General features: G+C 46.9%; 1 protein-coding gene across 1 annotated transcript in view; it reads right to left on the reverse strand.

Moving 5' to 3' along the window:
• The window catches only part of LOC137344337 (voltage-dependent L-type calcium channel subunit alpha-1S-like), a 97,792-nt gene that overhangs the window by 23,457 nt on the left and 47,644 nt on the right, over positions 1 to 26,691 (reverse strand). Inside the window, exons 3-10 of the mRNA XM_068007200.1 lie at positions 22,029 to 22,157; positions 21,047 to 21,112; positions 20,726 to 20,817; positions 20,322 to 20,481; positions 11,419 to 11,546; positions 9,247 to 9,343; positions 6,143 to 6,245; positions 781 to 882 (exon numbers count right to left, since the gene is read on the reverse strand). Of these exons, the coding sequence (XP_067863301.1) occupies positions 781 to 882; positions 6,143 to 6,245; positions 9,247 to 9,343; positions 11,419 to 11,546; positions 20,322 to 20,481; positions 20,726 to 20,817; positions 21,047 to 21,112; positions 22,029 to 22,157 (877 nt within the window). The remainder of the gene's footprint in view (positions 1 to 780; positions 883 to 6,142; positions 6,246 to 9,246; positions 9,344 to 11,418; positions 11,547 to 20,321; positions 20,482 to 20,725; positions 20,818 to 21,046; positions 21,113 to 22,028; positions 22,158 to 26,691) is intronic.

The raw sequence follows: 26,691 nt of genomic DNA on the forward strand, positions 1-26,691 counted from the left end.
ACAAGGCCTCTCAACAAACAGCTGTACGAAACAAGGCCTCTCAACAAACAGCTGTATAAAACAGGGCCTCCCAACAAACAGCTGTACGAAACAAGGCCTCTCAACAAACAGCTGTACGAAACAGGGCCTCCCAACAAACAGCTGTACAAAACACGGCCTCTCAACAAACAGCTGTACGAAACAGGGCCTCCCAACAGCTGTACTAAACAAGGCCTCTCAACAAACAGCTGTACGAAACAGGGCCTCCCAACAAACAGCTGTACGAAACAGGGCCTCCCAACAAACATCTGTACGAAACAGGGCCTCTCAACAAACAGCTGTACGAAACACGGCCTCTCAACAAACAGCTGTACGAAACACGGCCTCTCAACAAACAGCTGTACGAAACACGGCCTCTCTACAAACAGCTGTACGAAACACGGCCTCTCAACAAACAGCTGTACGAAACACGGATTCTCAACAAACAGCTGTACGAAACACGGCCTCTCAACAAACAGCTGTACGAAACACGGCCTCTCAACAAACAGCTGTACGAAACACGGCCTCCCAACAAACAGCTGTATGAAACAAGGCCTCTCAACAAACAGCTGTACGAAACACGGCCTCCCAACAAACAGCTGTACGAAACACGGCCTCCCAACAAACAGCTGTACGAAACACGGCCTCCCAACAGCTGTACGAAACAAGGCCTCTCAACAAACAGCTGTACGAAACAAGGCTTCTCAACTAAGGGCTGTAGGAAAGAGGGCCTCTCAACCAACAGCTGTAACAGGCACTCACCTCCTATAGGGGGTATCACTTGGTCGAGCAGTTTCATGCTCGTTCGTTTCCAGATTTTTTTGATAATGGCTCTCAGTTCCTCATTGGACTGTTCAAAGTTCCCTGTTGGCAAAGATAATAAAAGGAGATGAATATAAATCTGTGGAAACACTGCGAGTCCAGCCGTCAATTCCTGCTCACATCTTCCATTGGCCATATCCCCCAGTATGTGTATAACCCCAGTGCGTGTATATAACCCCAGTGTGTGGACATAACCCCAGTGTGTGTACATAACCCCAGTGTGTGTATATAACCCCAGTGCGTGTGTATAACCCCAGTGCGTGTGTATAACCCCAGTGTGTGTACATAACCCCAGTGCGTGTGTATAACCCCAGTGTGTGTACATAACCCCAGTGCGTGTGTATAACCCCAGTGCGTGTGTATAACCCCAGTGTGTGTACATAACCCCAGTGCGTGTACATAACCCCAGTGTGTGGACATAACCCCAGTGTGTGTACATAACCCCAGTGTGTGTATATAACCCCAGTGTGTGTATATAACCCCAGTGTGTGTACATAACCCCAGTGTGTGTATATAACCCCAGTGCGTGTGTATAACCCCAGTGCGTGTGTATAACCCCAGTGTGTGTACATAACCCCAGTGCGTGTGTATAACCCCAGTGTGTGTACATAACCCCAGTGCGTGTGTATAACCCCAGTGCGTGTGTATAACCCCAGTGCGTGTGTATAACCCCAGTGTGTGTACATAACCCCAGTGCGTGTACATAACCCCAGTGTGTGTATATAACCCCAGTGTGTGTATATAACCCCAGTGTGTGTGTATAACCCCAGTGTGTGTACATAACCCCAGTGTGTGTATATAACCCCAGTGTGTGTACATAACCCCAGTGTGTGTATATAACCCCAGTGTGTGTATATAACCCCAGTGAGTGTGTATAACCCCAGTGTGTGTGTATAACCCCAGTGTGTGTGTATAACCCCAGTGCGTGTGTATAACCCGTGTGTATATATAACCCCAGTGTATATATATATAACCCCAGTGTGTGTACATAACCCCAGTGAATATATATATATATATAAAACCCCAGTGTGTGTGTATAACCCCAGTGTGTGTATAACCCCAGTGTGTGTATATATAACCCCAGTGCGTATATATGACCCGTGTGTGTATATGACCCCAGTGTGTGTATATAACCCCAGTGTGTGTATATAACGCCAGTGTGTGTATATATAACCCCAGTGTGTGTGTATAACCCCAGTGTGTATATAACCCCAGAGTGTGTATAACCCCAGTGTGTGCATATCCCCCTAGTGTGTGTATAACCCCAGCGTGTGTATATCCCCCAGTGTGTGTGTATGACCCCAGTGTGTGTATATCCCCCAGTGTGTGTGTATGACCCCAGTGTGTGTGTATAACCCCAGTATGTGTGTATAGCCCCAGTGTGTATATATAACCCCTTGTGTATATATAACCGCAGTGTGTGTATATATAACCCCAGTGTGTGTATTTAATCCCAGTGTGTGTATATAACCCCAGTGTGTGTATTTAATCCCAGTGTGTGTATATATAACCCCATTGTGTGTATATAACCCCAGTGTGTATATAACCCGTGTGTGTATAACCCCAGTGCGTGCATATCCCCCTAGTGTGTGTATAACCCCAGTGTGTGTATATCCCCCAGTGTGTGTGTATGACCCCAGTGTGTGTGTATAACCCCAATGTGTGTATATAACCCCAATGTGTGTATATAACCCCAGTGTGTGGATATAACCCCAGTGTGTGTATAACCCCAGTGTGTGTATATAACCCCAGTGTGTATGTAACCCCAGTGTGTGCATATATAACCCCAGTGTGTATATAACCCGTGTGTGTATATAACCCCATTGTGTGTATATAACCCCAGTGTGTGTGTATATAACTCCAGTGTGTGTGTATATAACCCCAGTGTGTGTGTATATAACCCCAGTGTGTGTATATAACCCCAGTGTGTGTGTATATAACGCCAGTGTGTGTGTATATAACCCCAGTGCGTGTATATATAACCCCAGTGCGTGTATATATATATATATATATATATATATAATCGCAGTGCGTGTATATATATATATAAAACCCCAGTGTGTGGATATAACCCCAGTGTGTGGATATAACCCCAGTGTACATATAACCCCAGTGTGTATATAACCCCAGTGTATGTCTATAACCCCAGTGTGTGTATATAACCCCAGTGTGTATGTAACCCCAGTATGTGTGTATAACCCCAGTATGTGTGTATAGCCCCAGTGTGTATATATAACCCCTTGTGTATATATAACCGCAGTGTGTGTATATATAACCCCAGTGTGTGTATATATAACCCCAGTGTGTATTTAATCCCAGTGTGTGTATATATAACCCGTGTGTGTATATAACCCCATTGTGTGTATATAACCCCAGTGTATAATACCCCAGTGTGTGTACATAACCCCAGTGTGTGTATATATAACCCCAGTGTGTGTGTATATAACTCCAGTGTGTGTATATAACCCCAGTGTGTGTGTATATAACCCCAGTGAGTGTATATATATAACCCCAGTGTGTGTATATATATATATAATCCCAGTGCGTGTATATATATATAAAACCCCAGTGTGTGGATATAACCCCAGTGTGTGGATATAACCCCAGTGTACATATAACCCCAGTGTGTATATAACCCCAGTGTATGTGTATAACGCCAGTGTGTCTATATCCCCGTGTGTGTATATCCCCCAGTGTGTGTGTATAACCCCAGTGTGTGTATATAACCCCAGTGTGTGAATATATAACCCCAGTGTGTGTATATAACTCCAGTGTGTGTGTATAACCCCAGTATGTGTGTATAGCCCTAGTGTGTATATATAACCCCTTGTGTATATATAACAGCAGTGTGTGTATATATAACCCCAGTGTGTGTATATAACCCCAGTGTGTATATAACCCATGTGTGTATATAACCCCATTGTTTGTATATAATCCTATTGTGTGTATATAACCCCAGTGTATAATACCCCAGTGTGTGTACATAACCCCAGTGTGTATATATAACCCCAGTGTGTGTATATATAACCCCAGTGTGTGTATATATAACTCCAGTGTGTGTATATAAGCCCAGTGTGTGTATGTAACCCCAGTGAGTGTATATATATAACCCCAATACGTGTATATATATAACCCCAGTACGTGTATATATATAATAACCCCAGTACGTGTATATATATAATAACCCCAGTACGTGTATATATATATATATATAATCCCAGTGCGTGTATATATAAAACCCCAGTGTGTATATATAACCCCAGTGAGTGTATATAACTGCAGTGCATGTATATATATATGACTCCAGTGCGTGTATATATATAACCCCAGTGCGTGTATATATATAACCCCAGTGCGTGTATATATATAAAACCCCAGTGCATGTATGTATATAAAACCCCAGTGTATATATAACTCCAGTGTGTGTATATAACCCCTGTGTGTATATATAACTTCAGTGTGTGTATATAACCCCAGTGTGTGCATATATAACCCCAGTGTGTGTATATATAACTCCAGTGTGTATATATAACCCCAGTGTGTGTATATATAACCCAGTGTGCGTATTTAACCCCAGTGTGTGCATATATAACCCCAGTGTGTGTATATATAACCCCAGTGTGTGTATATATAACCCGTGTTTGTATATAACCCCCGTGTTTGTATATAACCCCAGTGTTTGTATATAACCCCATTGTGTGCATATAACCCCAGTGTGTGTTTATGACCCCAATGTATAATACCCGAGTGTGTGTATATAACCCCAGTGTGTATATATAACCCCAGTGTGTGTATATAACCCCAGTGTGTGTATTTAACCCCAGTGAGTGTATATATAACCTCAGTGTGTGTATATATAATCCCAGTGCGTGTATATATATAATCCCAGTGCGTGTATATATAACCCCAGTGCGTGTATATATAACCCCAGTGCGTGTATATATATATAAAACCCCAGTGTGTATATATAACCCCAGTGAGTGTATATAACCGCAGTGCATGTATATATATATATATAATCCCAGTGCATGTATATATAACCCCAGTGCGTGTATATATATATATATATATAAAACCCCAGTGCGTGTATATATATATATATATAACTCCAGTGCGTGTATATATAACCCCAGTGTGTATATATAACCCTAGTGTGTGTATATATAACCCCAGTGAGTGCATATATCCGGAGTGCCTGTATATATATAACCCCAGTGTATATATATATAACCCCAGTGTGTGTATATATAACCCCAGTGTGTGTATATATAACCCCAGTGCGTATATATATAAAACCCCAGTGTATATATATAACCCCAGTGCGTGTATATATATATAACCCCAGTGTATATATATAACCCCAGTGCGTGTATATATATATAACCCCAGTGTATATATATAACCCCAGTGCGTGTATATATATATAACCCCAGTGTATATATATAACCCCAGTGCGTGTATATATATATAACCCCAGTGCATATATATATAACCCCAGTGCGTGTATATATATATAACCCCAGTGTGTGTATATATATATAACCCCAGTGCATATATATATAACCCCAGTGCGTGTATATATATATAACCCCAGTGCGTGTATATATATATAACCCCAGTGCATATATATATAACCCCAGTGCGTGTATATATATATAACCCCAGTGCATATATATATAACCCCAGTGCGTGTATATATATATAACCCCAGTGCGTGTATATATATATAACCCCAGTGTATATATATATAACCCCAGTGCGTGTATATATATATATAACCCCAGTGCATATATATAACCCCAGTGCGTGTATATATATAACCCCAGTGTATATATATAACCCCAGTGTATATATATAACCCCAGTGCGTGTATATATATATAACCCCAGTGTATATATATAACCCCAGTGCGTGTATATATATATAACCCCAGTGCGTGTATATATATAACCCCAGTGTATATATATAACCCCAGTGTATATATATAACCCCAGTGCGTGTATATATATATAACCCCAGTGCGTGTATATATATAACCCCAGTGTATATATATATAACCCCAGTGTATATATATAACCCCAGTGTATATATATAACCCCAGTGTATATATATATAACCCCAGTGTATATATATATAACCCCAGTGTGTGTCCTACTACTGATACAGTGAGTTCACAGTTCTGTACCACTCTAACTGGACCATGGTCTGTATGGTGTGTCAGTGAGCTGCCTCCATACAATCCTGCTCCATACTCAGGCCTCGGTCGCCTGTCTCAGGAGAACATTCACTGTGCGACTCCCACCTTCGGTTTTAATTTTGAGGGCTGTTCGGACCAGTGCGAAGAGGGTGGCGTTGAAGGTAACAGTCCCATCACTGTTCATGGGCATGTTCATGGAGACCAGGCGCTGTGAGAGGGAGAGAACAGGGAGAGATCAGAGAGAGAACGGGGTGAGAACAGGGAGAGAACAGGGAGAGATCAGAGAGAGAACGGGGTGAGAACGGGGTGAGAACAGGGAGAGATCAGAGAGAGAACGGGGTGAGAACAGGGAGAGAACAGGGAGAGATCAGAGAGAGAACGGGGTGAGAACGGGGAGAGAACAGGGAGAGATCAGAGAGAGAACGGGGTGAGAACGGGGTGAGAACAGGGAGAGATCAGAGAGAGAACGGGGTGAGAACGGGGAGAGAACAGGGAGAGATCAGAGAGAGAACGGGGTGAGAACGGGGTGAGAACAGGGAGAGAACAGAGAGAGAACAGAGAGAGATCGGGGAGAGAGGAGAGAGAACAGAGAGATCAGAGAGAGAACGGGGAGAGATCGGGGAGAGATTAGAGAGAACAGAGAGATCAGAGAGAGAACGGGGAGAGAACAGGGGGAGAGATCAGAGAGAGAACGGGGAGAGATTAGAGAGAACAGAGAGAGAACGGGGAGAGAACAGGGGGAGAGATCAGAGAGAGAACGGGGAGAGAACAGGGAGAGAAGAGAGAGAACGGGGAGAGGACAGGAAGAGAAGAGAGAGAACAGAGAGAGAATGGGGAGAGATCAGAGAGAGAAGAGAGAGAACAGAGAGAGAACGGGGAGAAACCGGGGAGAGAAGAGAGAGAGGAGAGAACAGAGAGAGAACTGGGAGAGATCGGGGAGAGATCAGAGAGAGAACGGGGAGAGATCATGGAGAGAACAGAGAGAGATCGGGGAGAGAACAGGGAGAGAACAGAGAGGGAATGGGGAGAGATCGGGGAGAGATTAGAGAGATCAGGGAGAGAACAGGGAGAAACCGGATAGAGAACAGAGAGAACAGAGAGAGAACGGGGAGAGATCGGGGAGAGATTAGAGAGATCAGAGAGAGAACGGGGAGAGATTGGGGAGAGATTAGAGAGAGATCGGGGAGAGAACGGGGAGAGAACGGGGAGGGACTGGGTAGAGAACGGGGAGAGAATAGAGAGAGATCGGGGAGAGATTAGAGAGAGAACAGAGAGAGAACGGGGAGAGATTAGAGAGAGAACAGAGAGAGAACGGGGAGAGATCGGGGAGAGATTAGAGAGAGAACGGGGAGCGAACAGGGAGGGACTGAGTAGAGATCGGGGAGGGAACAGGGAGAGATCAGAGAGAGAACGGGGAGAGAAGGGGGGGGAGAATGGGGAGAGAATGGGGAGAGGATGGGGAGAGAACAGGGAGGGACTGGGTAGAGAATGGGCAGAGAACGGGGGGAGAACGGGGAGAGAATAGGGAGAGAACGGAGAGAGAATGGGGAGAGAATGGGGAGAGAGAGAGAGAACGGGAAGATGTCAGGGAAGAGAGATGGGTTACAGGAGGGAAACCAAACATAAATCAGAGCTCAGAGTCGCAGGTATAGACTGGAGTTTGGCGTCATAATATGTGGATGAGACTTTAGACTGTACGGGTGGATGTTAAAGATCCCGTGACACTATTCGAAGAGGAGAAGTGAGATCTCCCGATGTCTGGGACAACATTCCACCCTTAACCAACACCACCATAAAAACACAGCTTAACGGGACATTTATCACATTGCTGTTTGTGGGATCTTGCTATGTACAAATTAGTTGTTGCATTAACCCATGTAAGACAACAGGCCTTCCATTCGATGCCAGGAGTTCTGGGCTGTGTGAGTGTTAGCTATCTCTCCAAAGCACATATATATTGGACTCTTGGGGGGTGGGGAGGAGGAATTTCACTTTTAATAAAAAATAAATGGGCGAAGGCCTGTTTTCCTCAGTTATTAACAGCCAGGTTGGAGTGGTTTGTGAGGGTGGGTTTAGGCATCACTCCCCATGGTCAGGGTAATTCCACCCCAACACTGCACACTCCATCTGACCTGACTTGAACCCAAGGCACCTGCAGAGGCTGAATGTACCCGAAAGACTACTCCCCTTGGCAGGGCCCCGACCTGGGGGAAATGGCTGTCTGCTTCAGAGTCAGAAGACAACCAGTAGGCCTCCTCCTCCAAGGCCTGTTTCAGAAATGTAGCTGTCCGTTTTGGGGCTTCCACTTTACTGCCGACCTGCCCTGGGACCCTCTGATCTGAGGGGGGCTGAGGGGACCCAGTTACCAGAGGTCACCCCCTACAGTCAGGCTGACACCGAGCAGCGGCCCAGGAGAGAGGGGTGGGATGAAGCAGCTCCCACCTCATTACCATATTATTACAACCTATGCTCCCTGGGGGAAACCTTTGGTACTGTGCACAGGGCTGAATGGAGAAAAGGACCCGGGCTCTCTGCACTTTATTCCTTTGCTTTGTGGCCAGGAGATGGGCACAGAATAGAAGGAAATCAACCCTCTGAATTAAAGGGCCCACAAGCGCAAGACTGGACAGAAATGTTTCCTTTTTGTCGCAGCGTCTTTAGACTGCTTCACCCACTGGTTTGCACTTCACAGGAATCCTCATCTTGAACATTACTCTCCATCTTACTCTACACTGTCACTGTCCAATTAAATTACTCAACAGTAAGAGAACAAAGCAAAGAAATGGCAGAAATGTTATATATACCCTTACAGGTGTTATAAACTGGGCTCACTCTTGGTACTTTAGAGAATAATAAATGGTTCATTGCTCTGCTAAACTAACTGTAATCAATCTTTATACACCATTATTCATTTTCCTTTTTCAAATTCAACTACAGGATTTATCTCTCTTAAACCTCAGACAAACTATCTTCAAAACTCCTTGATTTGAACATTCACCACTAATAAATATCCCTGAATTACTTACTGGGATTTCATGGATTTAAGTCACTGTTTGCTAAATTTAATAGCAGCTGCTAATCAGACAGATGGTTGACCAAATCATACAGTGCCTCATGTTTGAATTGTGTGGCTTGACTACTCTGTCAAGCAAACCAGCTAGTTGTAGAAGCAAATGTTTTTTAAGGAGCTCAAACGTTGCTAATCCCACCTTACAGGCCACACGGTGGGGGCAGAACTTGCCAAATCCCAGCGGGGGTTGGATGCGACGGAGCAGTGTCACCACATCCAGGTGTTTGATCCGTCCTCTGTGGAGAATAATCAGCAGAACCATTAGCCGCACAGGAGCATAGTTACAGAGAATAGTTAGGGAGAACAGATGCAAACATACAGATGTGTGTGTGTATATATATATATGTGTGTGTATATGAATGTGTATATGTGTAGTTTTGCATGTGTGTGTGCTTTTGCGTGTGTCTGTGTGTATATGCATGTGTGTATATGCATGTGCGTGTATATGGGTGTGTGTATATGGGTATATATATATATGTGTGTGTGTGTATGTATATATAAGAGTATGTGTATGAGGGGGTGTATGTATATGTGTGTCTATATATGTATATGTATATGTATGTACATGTATATATGTGTGTCTATATGTGTGTGTGTGTAATGTGTCTATATATCTGTGTATAATGTGTCTATATATATGTGTGTATAATGTGTCTATATATGTGTGTGTGTATAATGTGTCTATATATGTGTGTGTGTATAATGTCTATATATATATGTGTGTGTGTAATGTGTCTATATATGTGTGTGTGTGTAATGTGTCTATATATGTGTGTGTGTGTAATGTGTATATATATATGTGTGTGTGTATTGTTTCTATTTATATATGTGTATATAATGTGTCCATACAGATATGTTTGTGTTTGTGTGTGTGTAATGTGTCTATATATATGTGTGTGTATAGTGTGTGTATAATGTGTCTATATATAGGTGTGTGTGTATAATGTGTCTATGTGTGTGTGTATAGTGTGTGAATATGTGTGTATATAATGTGTCTTTATATGTGTGTGTGTATAGTGTGTATATAATATGTCTATATGTGTGTGTGTATAATGTGTCTATATATATGTGTGTATAGTGTGTGTATAATGTGTCTATACATGTGTGTGTATAGTGTGTGTATAATGTGTCTATATATATGTGTGTATAGTGTGTATAATGTGTCTATATATATGTGTGTATAGTGTGTGTATAATGTGTCTATATATATGTGTGTATAGTGTGTGCATAATGTGTCTATACATGTGTGTGTATAGTGTGTGTATAATGTGTCTATATATATGTGTGTATAGTGTGTGTATAATGTGTCTATATATATGTGTGTATAGTGTGTGTATAATGTGTCTATATATATGTGTGTATAGTGTGTGTATAATGTGTCTATATATATGTGTGTATAGTGTGTGTATAATGTGTCTATACATGTGTGTGTATAGTGTGTGTATAATGTGTCTATATATATGTGTGTATAGTGTGTGTATAATGTGTCTATATATATGTGTGTATAGTGTGTGTATAATGTGTCTATATATATGTGCGTGTATAGTGTGTGTATAATGTGTCTATATATGTGTGTGTGTATAATGTGTCTATATGTGTGTGTGTATATGTCTTTTTATGTATATAATGTGTCTATATATATGTGTGCGTCTGTGTATAGTGTGTGTATAATGTGTCTATATACGTGTGTGTATAATGTGTCTATATATGTGTATAGTGTGTGTATAATGTGTCTATATACGTGTGTGTATAATGTGTCTATATATGTGGGTGTATAATGTGTCTATATATGTGTATAGTGTGCGTATAATGTGTCTATATATGTGTGTATAGTGTGTGTATAATGTGTCTATATATATGTGTATAGTGTGCGTATAATGTGTCTATATATATGTGTATAGTGTGCGTATAATGTGTCTATATATATATGTGTATAGTGTGTGTATAATGTGTCTATATATATATGTGTATAGTGTGTGTATAATGTGTCTATATATATATGTGTATAGTGTGTGTATAATGTGTCTATATATATATATGTGTATAGTGTGCGTATAATGTGTCTATATATATGTGTATAGTGTGTGTATAATGTGTTTATATATATATGTGTATAGTGTGTGTATAATGTGTCTATATATATATGTGTATAGTGTGCGTATAATGTGTCTATATATGTGTGTATAGTGTGTATAATGTGTCTATATATATGTGTGTATAGTGTGTGTATAATGTGTCCATATATATATGTGTGTGTGTGTGTGTGTGTGTGTGTGTGTGTGTATAATGTGTCTCTCAGTTATACACTTACTTGGCCTCAGGATCATACTCGGCCCAGATCCTCTTAAATTCATCAAGGTGGTGAGGGCCCAGAATTGACCAATCACGTGTCAGGTAATCAAAGTTGTCCATAATTACAGCCACAAACAGGTTAATGATCTGTAAACAGGACGACAGTTGTTAATATACAATCCAGACACAATGGGGTTGATTTTACAGTGAAGGAGTGGGTGCGTTGGGGGTGGTGGGGCTCCGAAAATTGGGGAAATCCCGAGGGGGTTCGGAGCCTGGCTCCAACCCGCAGACATCCGGGTTCCCCAGTGACATGTCTGGGTGCACGCACCTCCCGAATGCGGGACTCCCACCGGCAATTAAAGCCGGCGGGATGATAGTTAAGAGACTCATTTAGATACTTAAAGTAATTAATTTTGTCCACATTGACGCAGGGGTCCAATTTTCAAACATCCTCAGCGTGTTTTCTGTGCTGTGGGAAACACTCCATGTTCTGCCAGACGTGTTTCAGCCAGCAGGACATTTAAATCCCTGTTTGACAGATGGGGAGAAAAGGTGAGTTCTTGCAGTTCTTTCACACAAACTTTTGGCTGCGAGATCTTTGTGTTTTCACTCAAAATTCTTACTTTCCGCTCACAATTCTTCTGTGCAAACATATTTATCAACTCTTCGGAACCCCTCAAACTCACACCGTCAGGTTGGGGGGTCACCATGGCTGCATTCACCACTACATCCGAGGACGACCAACATCATCAGCCTCACCAGGCACGGTGTCCACCTCCGCCACGTGGAGCTCCACAACACGTTGCTGCACCACAGGCACCTGCACAACAGCACGGAGGGCAACAACAGAGAGAGCGAAGTCGCAGGAGGCACTACCCTCGCCACAGGTTCTACAGACCGAGGCTCAGCTTCCTGGACCTCTCTGAGGAGCAGTGCATACGGAGGCTCAGAGTCAGTCACCAGGTGGTCGCAGACATCTGCAGCTTCCTTCATGCCGAGCTGCTCCCGGCTGGGCCGAGCAGCATTTCCCTACCTGTCGCTGTCAAAGTAACCACTGCCCTCAACTTCTTCGCCTCCGCATCATTCCAGGGTGTCACCGGGGACATCGCCGGGGTCTCTCAGTCGCCTGCACACAAGTGCATAAGGCAGGTCACCGACGGCTTGTTTCGCAGGGCCTCGCACTACGTCAACTTCCCCATGGACGACCTCAGCCAGACGGAGAGGGCAGTGGGATTCCACGCTGTGTCTGGCTTCCCACGGGTGCAGGGTGTAATCGATTGCACCCACATAGCAATACGAGCACCTCCACACGAGCCAGGACTGTTCATCAACAGGAAGGACTATCACTCCATCAACACTCAGCTCGTTTGTGATCACAAGAGATTCCTTCACGTGTGCCCCAGATTCCCTGGCAGCTGCCACAATTCCTTCATCCTCTGGGAGTCCAACATCCCGCCCCTCTTGTACGCACCGAACACCCGCAAGGGCTGGCTCTTCGGAGACAAGGGATACCCCCTGCACACATGGCTCATGACACCTCTGAGGAACCCCATCACTGAGCAACAGCGTCGATATAACGACAGCCACATCGTCACCAGGTCTACAATTGAGCATGTTATAGGGCTGCTCAAGATGCACTTCAGGTGCCTTGATCGTTCTGGGGGAGCGTTTCAATATGCACCAGACAGAGTGGGTCGCATTATAGTCATGTGTTGTGCCCTGCACAATATGGTAAAACAGAGAGGGGTGCCGCTGGAGGAGGCCCCATCCACATCTGGCATCCACATTGAGGAGGAGGAGGAGGAGGAGGAGGAGCAGGAACAGGAGCAACCCACGGGCAGAACAGCGGCTCACCTGGCTGCTCGTGAGGCCAGGGAGTCACTGATATGTGAACAGTTCTCCTAACGTCAGACAGTGTGAAGAGTCCAGTCCTCACCACCTGGACAGAGCAGCGCCCACACCAGTGCCCCCACCCCGCACAAAACACTCCTTCAACTACACATACACCCACTCTAGAGTGACCCAATGGGTGGCATCAAGTGTCGCCGTTTATGGTGAACCTCATGAAAGGCCTTATTACAGAAGCCAGTCAAGAATGGGCAAGACGTGGCAGTAGTGGTGACAATAATAATATTTAATGTGCCATTAACAAAAAATAAATATAAATAAAAAACATGACCAACCATCAAACACCCTTGTGCATCCCCTTCGTGCTCACAAAACCTTCACCTTTCGCTTCCGACTACTCCTACGAGGTGCTTCCCCTGTGACTGCAGCAGAGGTAGTGGCAGGTTACTCTTGTTCATGCCCTGACCGATTAGATGTTTTGGGCCGACATCCTCTGGGTTTTGGTGCCCGTGAGGGCCCCTCCAAAGACTCCTCCACCTGCACCTGTGCAGGTCAGACTCGGCCACCTGGAGAGGAGGCAGCATTGCGGGTACTGATTGGACACTTCCATGTCCCCTTTCGCCATCATCCCTCCCCGGGGCCAGGCCCACACCACTCCTACCACTCTGCTGGACGACAGTTTAGAGGACATGTGTGAAGCCTTGTAAGGCCAGTGCCCGTGTATCTGCCTGCCTGTTTAAGGTGGCAGAATGTTGTTCACCCTGAGTCTGAAGGGCCGTTGTCAGGGCCTCAGTGGACTCATTTGTGAGCCGTGCTTGAAGCTCCATGTTGGCCATCCTTCCCTCCATCGCAGACATTCCCGCACTTACCCGCGACACTATCTCAGAGATTCCCTCAATTCCCTGTGACAGTATCTCAGAGGTTCCCTCCTGTACCTGTGCCACCATTCCACTCATGCAGGAGTTGGACTCCTCCATCCTCTGCGCGATTGTGGAGACTGCGCGTGGCACCTGTTCCAGCACCTCGCAAATGTGCTGCTGCCCTTTGATCATTCTCCTTTTAAAGGATGGCCCCCAGGGTTCAGCATCTGTGTCCAGCCGAGCAGAGCCTGGAGAGGAGTGCTCCCACCTTCGCAGACTCTCCACAGCTGCCCCTACCACCAGTGTCTGCTCGTGCTCACGTGTGTGGTGACTCACCAGGTGCGACCCCAACTAACTGCGGACTGGGACCCACCGAGGTGTGAGTACCTGCGCTGGCGAATGGCTCGCTCAGATGTGACGGTGCCCCCTCAGAGGCCGGCAGGTCCTCTGAGGAATCGCGCTCTGCTGTCACAGCGATCGCTGAAGGTCCTGTAAGAGAACAGAAGGCAATATTAAGCACCATCACAGATGTGTCATTTTGCGATGAGCATACTGAGGTGCTGAAGATGGCAAGGCATGTTAACATCAATTCATATTGTGTCTGCTGAATGTTAAAGTTCTGTCACCAGACGTTTGTCGGGTGCCAATCTTAGCGTCCCAGACGGACAGGCACTCGAGGGTTCGGCTCAGCTCCAGCGTCTCCTGCTCCACGTCTGTGAGGATGGCGATTTGTTGTGGCCCTCCTCCGGTCCTCGCCCTCTCCAGTGTATTCTGGACTCTCTTCTCCTATTAGGGGAGAAAGTACAGACGCGTGAGTGAGTGATGGTGACGTGGCCAACCGATGAATGCAATGGTTTGGGTGAGGCTGACCGTGAAAGAGATGCATCAGAGGGTGAGTATGAGACAGAGCCATGACATTGTATGAGGATTGGGTTGAGTTGTAGTGGTGGGATGAGTACTGGGGAGGTGAGGAAGTGCTGAGGAAGTGCAGGTAAGTTGAGGATGAGCTTTGAGTGGGTGTGAGGGGTGATGTGATGGAGTAGTGTGGGCAGTGCAGAAGGAGTTGTGGGGTGGGGGCGGTGATGTGGAAGACGGAGTGTAGGAGAATGAGTAAGTGTACTCACTTTTGCTGACCTGGTTCGGTCATTGAAACCCTTCCTGCACTGGATCCAGGTGCGGGAGACGTTGCTGCTGCTGGTGACCTCCTCAGCCACCTCGAGCCAGGCCTTCTTGGTGGCAGAGGCAGGCCACTTCCTCCCGTCCGCTGGGTAGAAGACATCCCTCCTCCTCCTCACCCCATCCAGTAGGACCAGGAGTGAGGCATCACTAAATCTTGCCCCTGGGCTGCTCCATTGTGGTTTCTGGGTCTTTGCTCCAGCAAAAGCCATTGGAGGACTGCCCCTTTAAATCAAGCTCCTCCAGCTGACAGCCTGTGATGCGGGTGCGCAGTCCGCCCGCTGCGCAGCTTTCCAACGGCAAACTCAGTGGCTCCAATTTACCCGTGATTGCGTGGGGAGTGGACAGATTTTATTGGTTCACCTCCCCGCTGCCATCCCACCTCCATTCTAATATCGGGGCCCTTTGGTCCCAGCACAGGGGCCCAGTGCTGACTGTACAGTGCCAAGTACTCTCTAACTGAGCTCCATATTCCGTATAGTTCAACAAATCCCACAAGACCCCCGCCATAGGTATGGACAGATTCCACACGGACCGCAGCAGTTTAACAAGAAGTCCCACCAACACCTCAGGGCAACTATTGAAAATAAATGCCGGCCTTGCCAGTGACACCCACATCCCGAGACATCACGCTCCTGATTTCGCTGGAGTGGGGCATCTCGCAAGCACGCCCTGATGGTTCCATTTTTTCTGCACCCTTCAGCTGAAAATGAGTTTGCAGCGTGACTTGCTGGAGGTGTGAGTCAGTAATGGCGAAGCGAGGAAAACAGGACATCTGGGACCTTAGTGAACGGCAGGTCCAACAGTCTACCTCCATAAACAATGAAATTAAAGGATTGAGAAAGAAATAGAGGAACGATGGAGAAGGAGGGTGAATTAGAGAAAGAGAAATAAAGAGAGGGAAAGAAAGATTGGATTAAGAGAGAGAAAAAAGACCGAATGGAAAATTAAGAACAACATTTAAAAATTTTAAATTTAACATTTTTAAAGTCTCCAAGAACGATTTAGCACCTGAAGGAATGAGACTCCACAGTCAAAATTGTTCAATTTCTGGCCCAGAGAGTTTGACTGGCTCTTCATTAATAATTATCACGTTGTTAAAAGGGCATTTACCAGACTTAACTTTCTGTGGTGAGGTTAATGAGAAATTAATGTGCAAATCCAGCCAGCTTTTAAAAATAACGGGGAGGTTGAGGACGAGAGGCCATTTGTGTGAAGCAAACAGAGGAGCAGCGTAAATCGACCAGCAATTTCTGGAGATTCCCAACTCATGGCGTATCTCTTCATCCCCCGAATTTGCTGGCTGACTTGTACGTTAATAACGGCCTGCATTGTTAACATGTTATTTTTCCAGCAAGATTTGGGCCAATTTTTTTTAAAAGCCCAACCAGTCCTTGGCGTTTACCCTCCACACGAGCAAACACTTCCAATCACATTCACCCACCCTTCAACCCCCTTTATCCTTCGTCCACCTCTCCAATCTAATCCTGAATGTTGACACATTTTCAGCCTCAACCACTAACCCTGGAAGTGAATCCCACAGACTCACAACTCTCCGTTTCTCCTGCTCTCAGTTCCAAATCTTGTATCTATGGCCCATCATTCTAGACCCCTCATCTCCTGCATACAGTCTACGTAGAATTCACAGCACAGAAACAGGCCATTCGGCCCAACTGGTCCATGCCGGAGTTTATACTCCACACGGGCCTCCTCCCTCCCTTCTCCATCTCACCCTATCAGGATATCCTTCTATTCCTTTCTCCCTCGTGTGTTTATCTAGTTTCCCCTTAAATGTATCTATTCTATTCATCTCAACGACTCCTTGTGGTTGCGAGTTCCACATTCTCACCATTCCCTGGGTAACGAAGCTTCTCCTGAATTCCTTATTGGACTTCAGTTTTGGACTTCCCCACAAGCGGCAACATTGTCTCTACATTCACCCTATCAAACCTCTTCAGAATTTTAAACCACAATTTTAAAGGGAGTGCTGAAACAGAGAAACCTAGGGGTTTACATATAGAAATCTTTGAGGGTGGCGGGACTAATTGTTAAAAAAGCTGTTAAAAAAGCATGTGGGATCCTGGGCTTTATAAATACATAGAGTACAAAAGCAAGGAAGTTATGCTAAACCTTTATAAAACACTGGTTAGGCCTCAGCTGGAGTATTGTGTTCAATTCTGGGCACCACACTTTAGGAAGGATGTGAAGGCCTTGGAGAGGGTGCAGTAGAGATTTACCAGAATGGTACCAGGGACAGAATCATAGAATCATAGAAGTTTACAACATGGAAACAGGCCCTTCGGCCCAACATGTCCATGTCGCCCAGTTTATACCACTAAGCTAGTCCCATATCCCTCTATACCCATCTTACCCATGTAACTGTCCAAATGCTTTTTAAAAGACAAGGATGAGGGACTTCAGTTATGTGGAGAGACTGGAGAAGCTGGGATTGTTCTCCTTAGAGCAGAGAAGATTGAGGGGAGATTTGATGGAGGTGTTCAAAATCATGAAGGGTTTTGATAGAGTAAATAAGGAGAAACTGTTTCCAGTGGCGGAAGGGTCGGTAACCGGAGGACACAGATTGAAGGTGATCGGTAAAAGAGCCAGAGGCGACATGAGGGGAAAAAAAATTACTTTTCGAGTGGTGGAAGCAGATTCAATAATAACTAAGGGAATTGAATAAATACTTGAAGGGAAAAAAATTACATGGTATGTGGGAAGAGCAGGGAAGAGCAGGGAAGAGCAGGGGAGTGGGACTAATTGGATAGCTCTTTCAAAGAGCCAGCACAGGCACAATGGGCCGAATGGCCTCCTCCTTCCCAAGACACTTCACAGGAGAGATTAGCAAACTAAATCTGACACCGAGCCACTTAAGGAGATATTAGATCAAAAGCAAAATACTGCGGATGCTGGAAATCTGAAATAAAAACAGAAAATGCTGGAGAAGCTCAGCGAGTCAGTGGAGAAAGAAACAGAATTAACGTTTCAGGTTGACAAAAGGTCTTTCTCCACAGATGCTGCCTGTCTTACTGAGTATTTCCAGCATTTTCTGTTTTTATAAGGAGATGTTAGGACAGGTGACCAAAAGTTTGGTCAAAGAGGTAGGTTTTAGGGAGCGTCTTAAAGGTGGAGAGAGAAGTAGAGAGGTGGGGAGGTTTAGGGAGGGAATTCCAGAGCTCAGGGCCTAGGCTGCTGAAGCCACGGCCACCAATGATGGAGCAATTAAAATCGGGGATGTACAAAAGGCCAGAATTGGAGGAGCGCAGAGATCTCGGAGGATTATCGAGCTCTATCAGGTCATCTCTCCGGCTTCTCTTTTCTAAAGAAAAGAGCCCCAGTCTGTTCAGTCTCTCCTGATAGTTATAACCTCACAGTCTACTTCTCTCTACCATGTCCCATCCTATTTAATGTATAATACTGTAAGGTAGGGTTGACTAATTTTCAATACTTGGCCATCAATCTAACAACTTGAAGTCCACAGTGTGAAAAGGGTAAAAAGCTTTGATTTGACTTGCTCCAGAGGTGATGGATCACAGATCTCTCACCCCCTGGCCCCCACCACCTGCTGGTGCTCCCCCTCCCCTCCCTTTAAGGGGCACTACACAGCTCATGCCGAGCTCACACTGGAGAGCGGTGTTCACCGGGAGTGTAACAAGGAACACTGCGGGCTGACGGGCCTAATGTCCTTCTGAGGGCCACTCGCTGGAGCAAGGACTCACTCCCAACCTGCTGCTGGTATCCCCACTCACTCCCAACCTGCTGCTGGTATCCCCACTCACTCCCAACCTGCTGCTGGTATCCCCACTCACTCCCAACCTGCTGCTGGTATCCCCACTCACTCCCAACCTGCTGCTGGTATCCCCACTCACTCCCAACCTGCTGCTGGTATCCCCACTCACTCCCAACCTGCTGCTGGTATCCCCACTCACTCCCAACCTGCTGCTGGTATCCCCACTCACTCCCAACCTGCTGCTGGTATCCCCACTCACTCCTAACCTGCTGCTGGTATCCCCACTCACTCCTAACCTGCTGCTGGTATCCCCACTCACTCCCAACCTGCTGCTGGTATCCCCACTCACTCCTAACCTGCTGCTGGTATCCCCACTCACTCCCAACCTGCTGCTGGTATCCCCACCATCCCCACTCCCCCTTTAAAACAGACATCCATCCAACTCCTTTTTTAAAGTGGTCAGTCGATCCCATTCAGCTTCCTCCTCTGGCCATCTGCCCAAGACACCCATTATTATAGAATCATAGAATCATACAGTACAGAAGGAGGCCATTTGGCCCATCGTGCCTGTACCGACTCTTTGCTACAGCTATCTAATTAGTCCCACTCCCCGGCTCTTTCCCCAGAGCCCTGTAAATTTTTTCCCTTCAAGTATTTATCCAATTCCCTTTTGAAAGTTATTATTGAACCTGCTTCCACCGCCCTTTCAGGCAGTGCATTCCAGATCAAAACAACTCGGTGCACAAAAAAAATTCTCTTCATTTTCCCTCTGGTTCTTCTCCGATCACCTTAAATCTGTGTCTTCTGGTTACCGACCTTCCTTCCTCAAAACTGTTCATGATTTTGAACACCTCTCTTAAATCTCCCCTTAACCTTCTCTGTTCTAAGGAGAACAGCCCCAGCTTCTCCAGTTTCTCCACATAACTGAAGTCCCTCATCCCTGACACCATTCTAGTAAATCTCCTCTGCACCCTCTCTAAAGCCTTCCTAAAGTGTGGGGCACAGAATTGGACACAATACTCCAGCTGAGGCCTAACCAGTGTTTTATAAAGGTTGATCCAGCGCAGAGGGGCGAGAGTCCACACTGAAACCTTGCTGGAGCCTCGTGAATCTTGTGACTCTTGTCCCCTGCTCTTATGCTTGTTGTCCAGTCCCAATCGTTTGCTTCCTTCGACATTATTCAACCCCTGGATTCTTTTTATGGCCCGCTCTTTGCCTGTGAGAATCACAAGGCCATTGACACCTCACAGAGCCTGTGTGTGTGGGTGGGAGTAACACTGCGGCCTCTCGGGGACCAACACTTACCAGGAAGGCGCACAACATGTAGAAACTGATGAAGTAGAAGACTGCAAAGTTGGTTCCACAGGTGAACTCTTCGCCAGGCTCATAGTCGGACTCAGGGTCACAGAGCTTGCCAGGCTGGCAGGCCAGCATAATCTCCTGCCAGGCTTCTCCTGTGGCACACCTAGAGACAGGAAAGGCCACAGTCACCCACGGGAGGAAGGCACAATCGTATCGGCCTTGGGGGAGGGGGGGGCGAGCGGAGCAGTGGGGATCTAACAGGGGCCAGGCAGATGAGCCAGGCAGGAGAGTAGTGGGGCGGGGGCAGAGCCGGGGCGGGCGGGGGCAGAGCCGGGGCGGGCGGGGGTAGATCCAGTGTGGGTGGGGCAGAGCCTGGGCGGCGGGGGCAGAGCCGGGGCATCACTCACCTGAAAAGGAGGAGCACGGCTTGTGGAAAGGTCTGGAAATTGTTGTTGCGATTGATTTGTGCCCCGTCCACGTTGGCAATCTTTCCAAAGACCTGGTTAACAGGAAGAAACAAGGGGCTTAGAGACAGCGTGAGAGGGGTAGCTCAGTTTCAGAGGTTACTGAGTGTTGAGATTTATGGACGTTGCTCATGTTTCTACTACACTCCTTTAAAGTGCGAAGCAGAAGGTTTCACTTGTAGAAAAGTGCAAGGCAGTTGAGTATTAGAGGGTTAATGTGCAACTAACTCACCTGGTCTGACGGTGATGGATAACTGGTCTTACCTGCATCCCAATGACAGCATAAATGAAGAACAACATGACAATAAGAAGTGCCACGTAGGGTAGAGCCTGTCAGAGAGAACAAGATTAGTGGGAAGTCTAGTCCGAAACACAGAGCTCTAGGACAAGAATCAGTATTTTCAGAAATATGAAGCATCTTTCTGACAGATCGACCCTCACCTTCCCACCCACTATCTCCATTCTGTCTGATCGATTGTTCCTGATCACACCCTGTCCCACTGTCCTTTTTAACACCTCCCCCCCCCGATCTCAATCCCAGATATGCCAGTGGGGTCAGGCTCGGTGGGGTCAGGCTTGGTGGGGTCAGGCCTGAAGCAGTTAAGCACTGTGGGGTCAGGCCCGGTGGGGTCAGGCACGGTGGGGTCAGGCACGGAGGGGTCAGGCCCGGTGGGGTCAGGCCTGAAGCAGTTAGTCACTGTGGGGTCAGGCCCGGTGAGGTCAGGCCTGAAGCAGTTCGGCACTGTGGGGTCAGGCCCGGTGGGGTCAGGCTCGGTGAGGTCAGGCCCAGTGAGGTCAGGCCTGGAGCAGTCAGGCTCGGTGAGGTCAGGCCCGGTGAGGTCAGGCCTGGAGCAGTCAGGCTCGGTGAGGTCAGGCCCGGTGGGGTCAGGCTCGGTGAGGTCAGGCCCAGTGAGGTCAGGCCTGGAGCAGTCAGGCTCGGTGAGGTCAGGCCCGGTGAGGTCAGGCCCGGTGAGGTCAGGCCCGGTGAGGTCAGACACGGAGGGGTCAGGCCCGGTGGGGTCAGACACGGAGGGGTCAGGCCTGGTGCAGTCAGGCTCGGTGGGCTCAGGCTTAGAGGCCTCTGGTGGAACAGGGCCCCAGATTTTCAGGGTCCAAGTATTTTGAGCCATTTCATTGGTTGCCGTTGCATTCCTGGCTACTGCTGGTCATTGGCTGCCTGCTCGTTCTCGGTTACTGTTACTGAGTCCCGGTCCTGTGACTGGCTCTCCACGCTGGGCTCTCTTACCTGGAAGGACTTGATGAATGTCCAGAGCAGAGTTCGAACCCCCTCTCCTCTGCTTAGCAGTTTGACCAGACGCATCACACGGAACAGACGGAAGAAGGAGATGGAGATACGGGAGCTGTCCTCCGACTCCTGGGAAATCAGTCGGGAGAAAACAGATTACACAACACCCCAACAGCAGGGAGATGAGGGGTGGGGGGTAGGGAGATGGGGAAAGGAGATTGGGGGTGGGAGGGTCAGTGAGATTGAGGGTAAAAGGGATGGCAGATGGGGGCAGGGAGATGGTAGAGTGGGGAGACCAGGGAAAAGAAAGACTTGCATTTCTATCGCGCCTTTCGTGACCTCAGGACGTCCCAAAGTGCTTTACAGCCAATTAAGTATTTTTGAAGTGTAGATAGGGACCGGACACCGGGGAGAACTCTCCTGCTCGTCATCAAATAGAACCATGGGATCTTTTACGTCCACCTGACAGGGCAGATGGGGCCTCGGTTTAACGTCTCGTCTGAAAGACAGCACCTTGTGACTCAGAGGTGAGAGTGCTACCCACTGATCCACGGCTGACACCTGGAGTGGGGAGGTGGTAGAGGGCAGGGGGCAGTGAGCTCTCAGCCAAAACCCCCTACTCCACGATCTTCTGTTAGGTGAGGGTATCAAGGGATATGGAACAAAGATGGGTAAACGGAGTTGAGTTAGTCATAGTCAGCTATGATCTGATTGAATGGCAGAACAGGCTCGAGGGGTTGAATGGCCTCCTCCTGTTCCTAGGATCATCCTGGAATGCAAAGGTAACACCTCACTTATTTTATCCACTACCAACCATCTTCTTAAACCCCCTCTCCCTCGCCCCCTCCACCGTTATCTTGAACAAGGGCGAGGAGCTCATGGACTCCTTTGTCACTAAGATTGAGACCATCCGTTCAGCTGCCTCTGTCACTTCCCTCCCTTCCCCTGGCCCACCGAGCCGAACTTCCTCTATGGTTCCCCCTTGCGCTACCCTGAACTCGCATCTTTCTCTGGTTTCATGGGATTGGGGGTGATATATTAGCACGGATTGAGGATTGGTTAACGGACAGAAAGCAGAGAGTAGGGATAAACGGGTTATTCTCAGGTTGTCAGGCTGTAACTAGTGGGGTGCCGCAAGGATCAGTGCTTGGGCCTCAGCTATTTACAATCTATAGTAATGACTTAGATGAAGGGACCGAGTGTAATGTATCCAAGTTTGCTGACGATACAAAGCTAGGTGGGAAAGTAAGCTGTGAGGAGGACACAAAGAGTCTGCAAAGGGATATAGTGAGTGGGCAAGAAGGTGGCAGATGGAGTATAATGTGGGGAAATGTGAGGTTATTCACTTTGGTAGCAAGAATAAAAAAGCAGAATATTTTTTAAAAGGTGAGAGACTAAGAAATGTTGGTGTTCAGAGAGATTTGGGTGTCCTTGTACATGAATCACAGAAAGTTAACACGCAGGTACAGCAAGCAATTAGGAAGGCAAATAGTATGTTGGCCTTTATTGCAAGGGGTTTGGAGTACAAGAGTGAGGATCTTGCTACAATTGTTCAGGGCATTGGTGAGACCACACCCTGGAGTACTGTGTACAGTTTTGGTCTCCTTATCTAAGGAAGGATATACTTGCCTTAAAGGGGGTGCAATGAAGGTTCACTAGATTAATTTCTGGGATGAGAGGGTTGTCCTATGAGGAGAGATTGAGTAGAATGGGCCTACACTCTCTGGAGTTTAGAAGAATGAGTGTTGCTGTCATTGAAACATATAAAATTGTTAGAGGACTTGACAGGGTAGATGCTGAGAGGCTGTTTCCCCTGGATGGAGAGTCTAGAACTAGGAGGCATAGTCTCAGGATAAGTGGTCGGATATTTAAGACTGAGATGAGGAGGAATTTCTTCACTCAGAGGGTTGTGAATCTTTGGAATTCTCTAGCCCAGAGGACTGTGGATCCTCAGTTGTTGATTATATTCAAGACTGAGATTGATAGATTTTTGGACACTACACACAGATATACACAGTGTGCTGAGAGTTCGGTAAGTGTGGGAGTTCGGTGAAGTGGGGGAAGGAGGTGCTGCTTTTCCTAACTTTTCCTGCAGAGCGGCAGTGGACCTGAGAGTAGAAGACTGAGATTGTGGAATAAAAGCAGCAGCAGACCTGCACCAAGAGACAACTACTGTGCGACATCACAGGGACTTAACTCCTGGACCTAAGATAAATAAGAAGCAAAAAGTAATCCAAGTGGGACGTCACCAAGGAAGAGGTAAGTGATTGGCTGGTGAGTATTTTCCTGCTGAATTTGTCTAAGGTTAGAGTTTGTGGATTCTCGGGTCTCTGTTGTGTAGTGGGGGACTGCTGTTCAGCAAGGGCCCTTGAGTATACCTTTTAATTGAAGTGAAATTGGTTGGATTCATCTAATTTGAATTAATTAGTAAAAGGGTAAGTCATGTCAGGACAGCCCAGCCTCGTGTTATGCTCTTCCTGCTCTATGTGGGAAATCAGGGACCCTTCCGGTGTCCCTGACGACCATGTGTGCGGGAAATGTATCCAGCTGCAGCTACTGACAAACCGCATTGCGGCACTGGAGCTGCGGATGGATTCATTAAGGAGCATTCGCGATGCTGAGAACGTCGTGGATAGCACGTTTAGTGAGGTGGTCACACCGCAGGTAAAGGTTGTACAGGCAGGAAGTAAGTGGGTGACCACCAGGCAGAGTAAGAGGAGCAGGCAGGCAGTGCAGGGGTCCCCTGTGGCCGTCCCCCTCTCAAACAAATATACCGCTTTGGATATTGTTGAGGGGGATGACTTATCAGGGGAAGGCAGCAGCAGCCAACTTCCTGGCACCAGGGGTAGCTCTGCTGCACAGGCTGGGAGGAAAAAGAGTGGAAGAGCTATAGTGGTAGGGGATTCTATCGTAAGGGGAACAGACAGGCGTTTCTGTGGCCGTAAACGTGACTCCAGGATGGTTTGTTGCCTCCCTGGTGTCAGGGTCATGGATGTCACTGAGCGGCTACAGGGCATTCTCAAGGGGGAGGGTGAGCAGGCAGAGGTCGTGGTCCACATTGGGACCAACGACATAGGTAGGAAGGGAGATGAGGTCCTGCATCAAGAATTTAGGGAGCTAGGTAGCAGATTAAAGAGCAGGACCTCAAAGGTTGTAATCTCTGGATTACTCCCAGTGCCACGGGCTAGTGAGTATAGAAATAGGAGGATAGAACAGATGAATGCGTGGCTAAAGAGTTGGTGCAGGAGGGAGGGTTTCAGTTTCCTGGATCACTGGGCCTGCTTCTGGGGAAGGTGGGACTTGTACAAGTCGGACGGGTTGCACCTGAACCAGAGCGGGACAAATATCCTTGCGGGGAGGTTTGCTAGCACTGTTGGGGGGGGTTTAAACTAACTTGGCAGGGGGATGGGATACAGAGTGGAGCGACAATAGGGGGTGATGTGCAGCCAAATATAGAGAAAAAAACAAGTCAGCTTGGAAGACAGGGCAAATATGTGAGGGCAAGGCTGGATGGCATCTATTTTAATGCAAGGAGTCTTGCGAATAAGGTGGATGAACTGAAGGTGTTGATAAACACATGGGAGTATGATATTGTTGCTGTCACAGAGACATGGTTGAGGGAGGGGCAAGACTGGCAGCTCAATATTCCGGGGTACAGAATCTTCAGGCGAGACAGAGGGGGAGGTATAAGAGGAGGGGGGGGGTCACAATATTAATTAAAGAATCAATTACTGCCATAAGGAGGGATGATATATTAGCAGGTTCCTCTAATGAGGCCATATGGGTGGAGCTTAAAAACAAAAAGCGGGCAAGCACTTTGATGGGAGTGTACTATAGGCCCCCAAACAGTCAGGGGGAGATAGAGGAACAGATATGTAGGCAAATCTCAGAAAATTGTGCAAATAATAGGGTAATAATAGTGGGGGATTTCAACTTCCCCAATATTAACTGGGATACTCAGAGTGTAAAAGGCTTAGAGGGTACAAAATTCTTAACGTGCATCCAGGAGAGCTTTTTGAGCCAGCATGTAGAAAGTCCGACAAGAGAGGGGGCGGTACTGGACCTAATTCTAGGGAATGTGGCCGGCCAAGTGGAAGAAGTGCTAGTAGGTGAGCACTTTGGTGACAGTGACCATAATTCGGTGAGATTTAAGGTGGTCATGGAAAAGGACAGGGAGGGGCCGGAAATAAAGGTTCTAAATTGGGGGAAGGCCGATTTTAATAGGATAAGGCAGGATCTGGCCAAAATCGACTGGGATCAGCTGCTTGTAGGAAAATCCACATCGGAGCAATGGGAGTCTTTCAGAAGGGAGATTGAGACCATACAATGGCAACATGTTCCCGTAAAGGTCAAGGGTGGTTCCAAGAACTCCAGGGAACCTTGGATGTCGGGATATACGAGAATGGATTAGGAAAAAAAGGAGGGCTTTTGGCAGATACAAAAGGCTAAAGACGGAGGAAGCCCTAGAGGAGTACAAAAAGTGCAGGGGGATACTTAAAAAAGAAATTAGGAGATCAAGGAGGGGCCATGAAATAACACTGGCGAGCAAAATAAAGGAAAATCCTAAGATGTTTTATAAGTATATTAAGGGTAAGAGGATGACTAGGGAAAAAATAGGGCCCATTAGGGACAAAAATGGCAATCTGTGTGTGGAGCCTGCAGA

Source organism: Heptranchias perlo, chromosome 27 (assembly GCF_035084215.1).
Source record: "Heptranchias perlo isolate sHepPer1 chromosome 27, sHepPer1.hap1, whole genome shotgun sequence".
Classification (NCBI taxonomy): Eukaryota; Metazoa; Chordata; class Chondrichthyes; order Hexanchiformes; family Hexanchidae; genus Heptranchias; species Heptranchias perlo.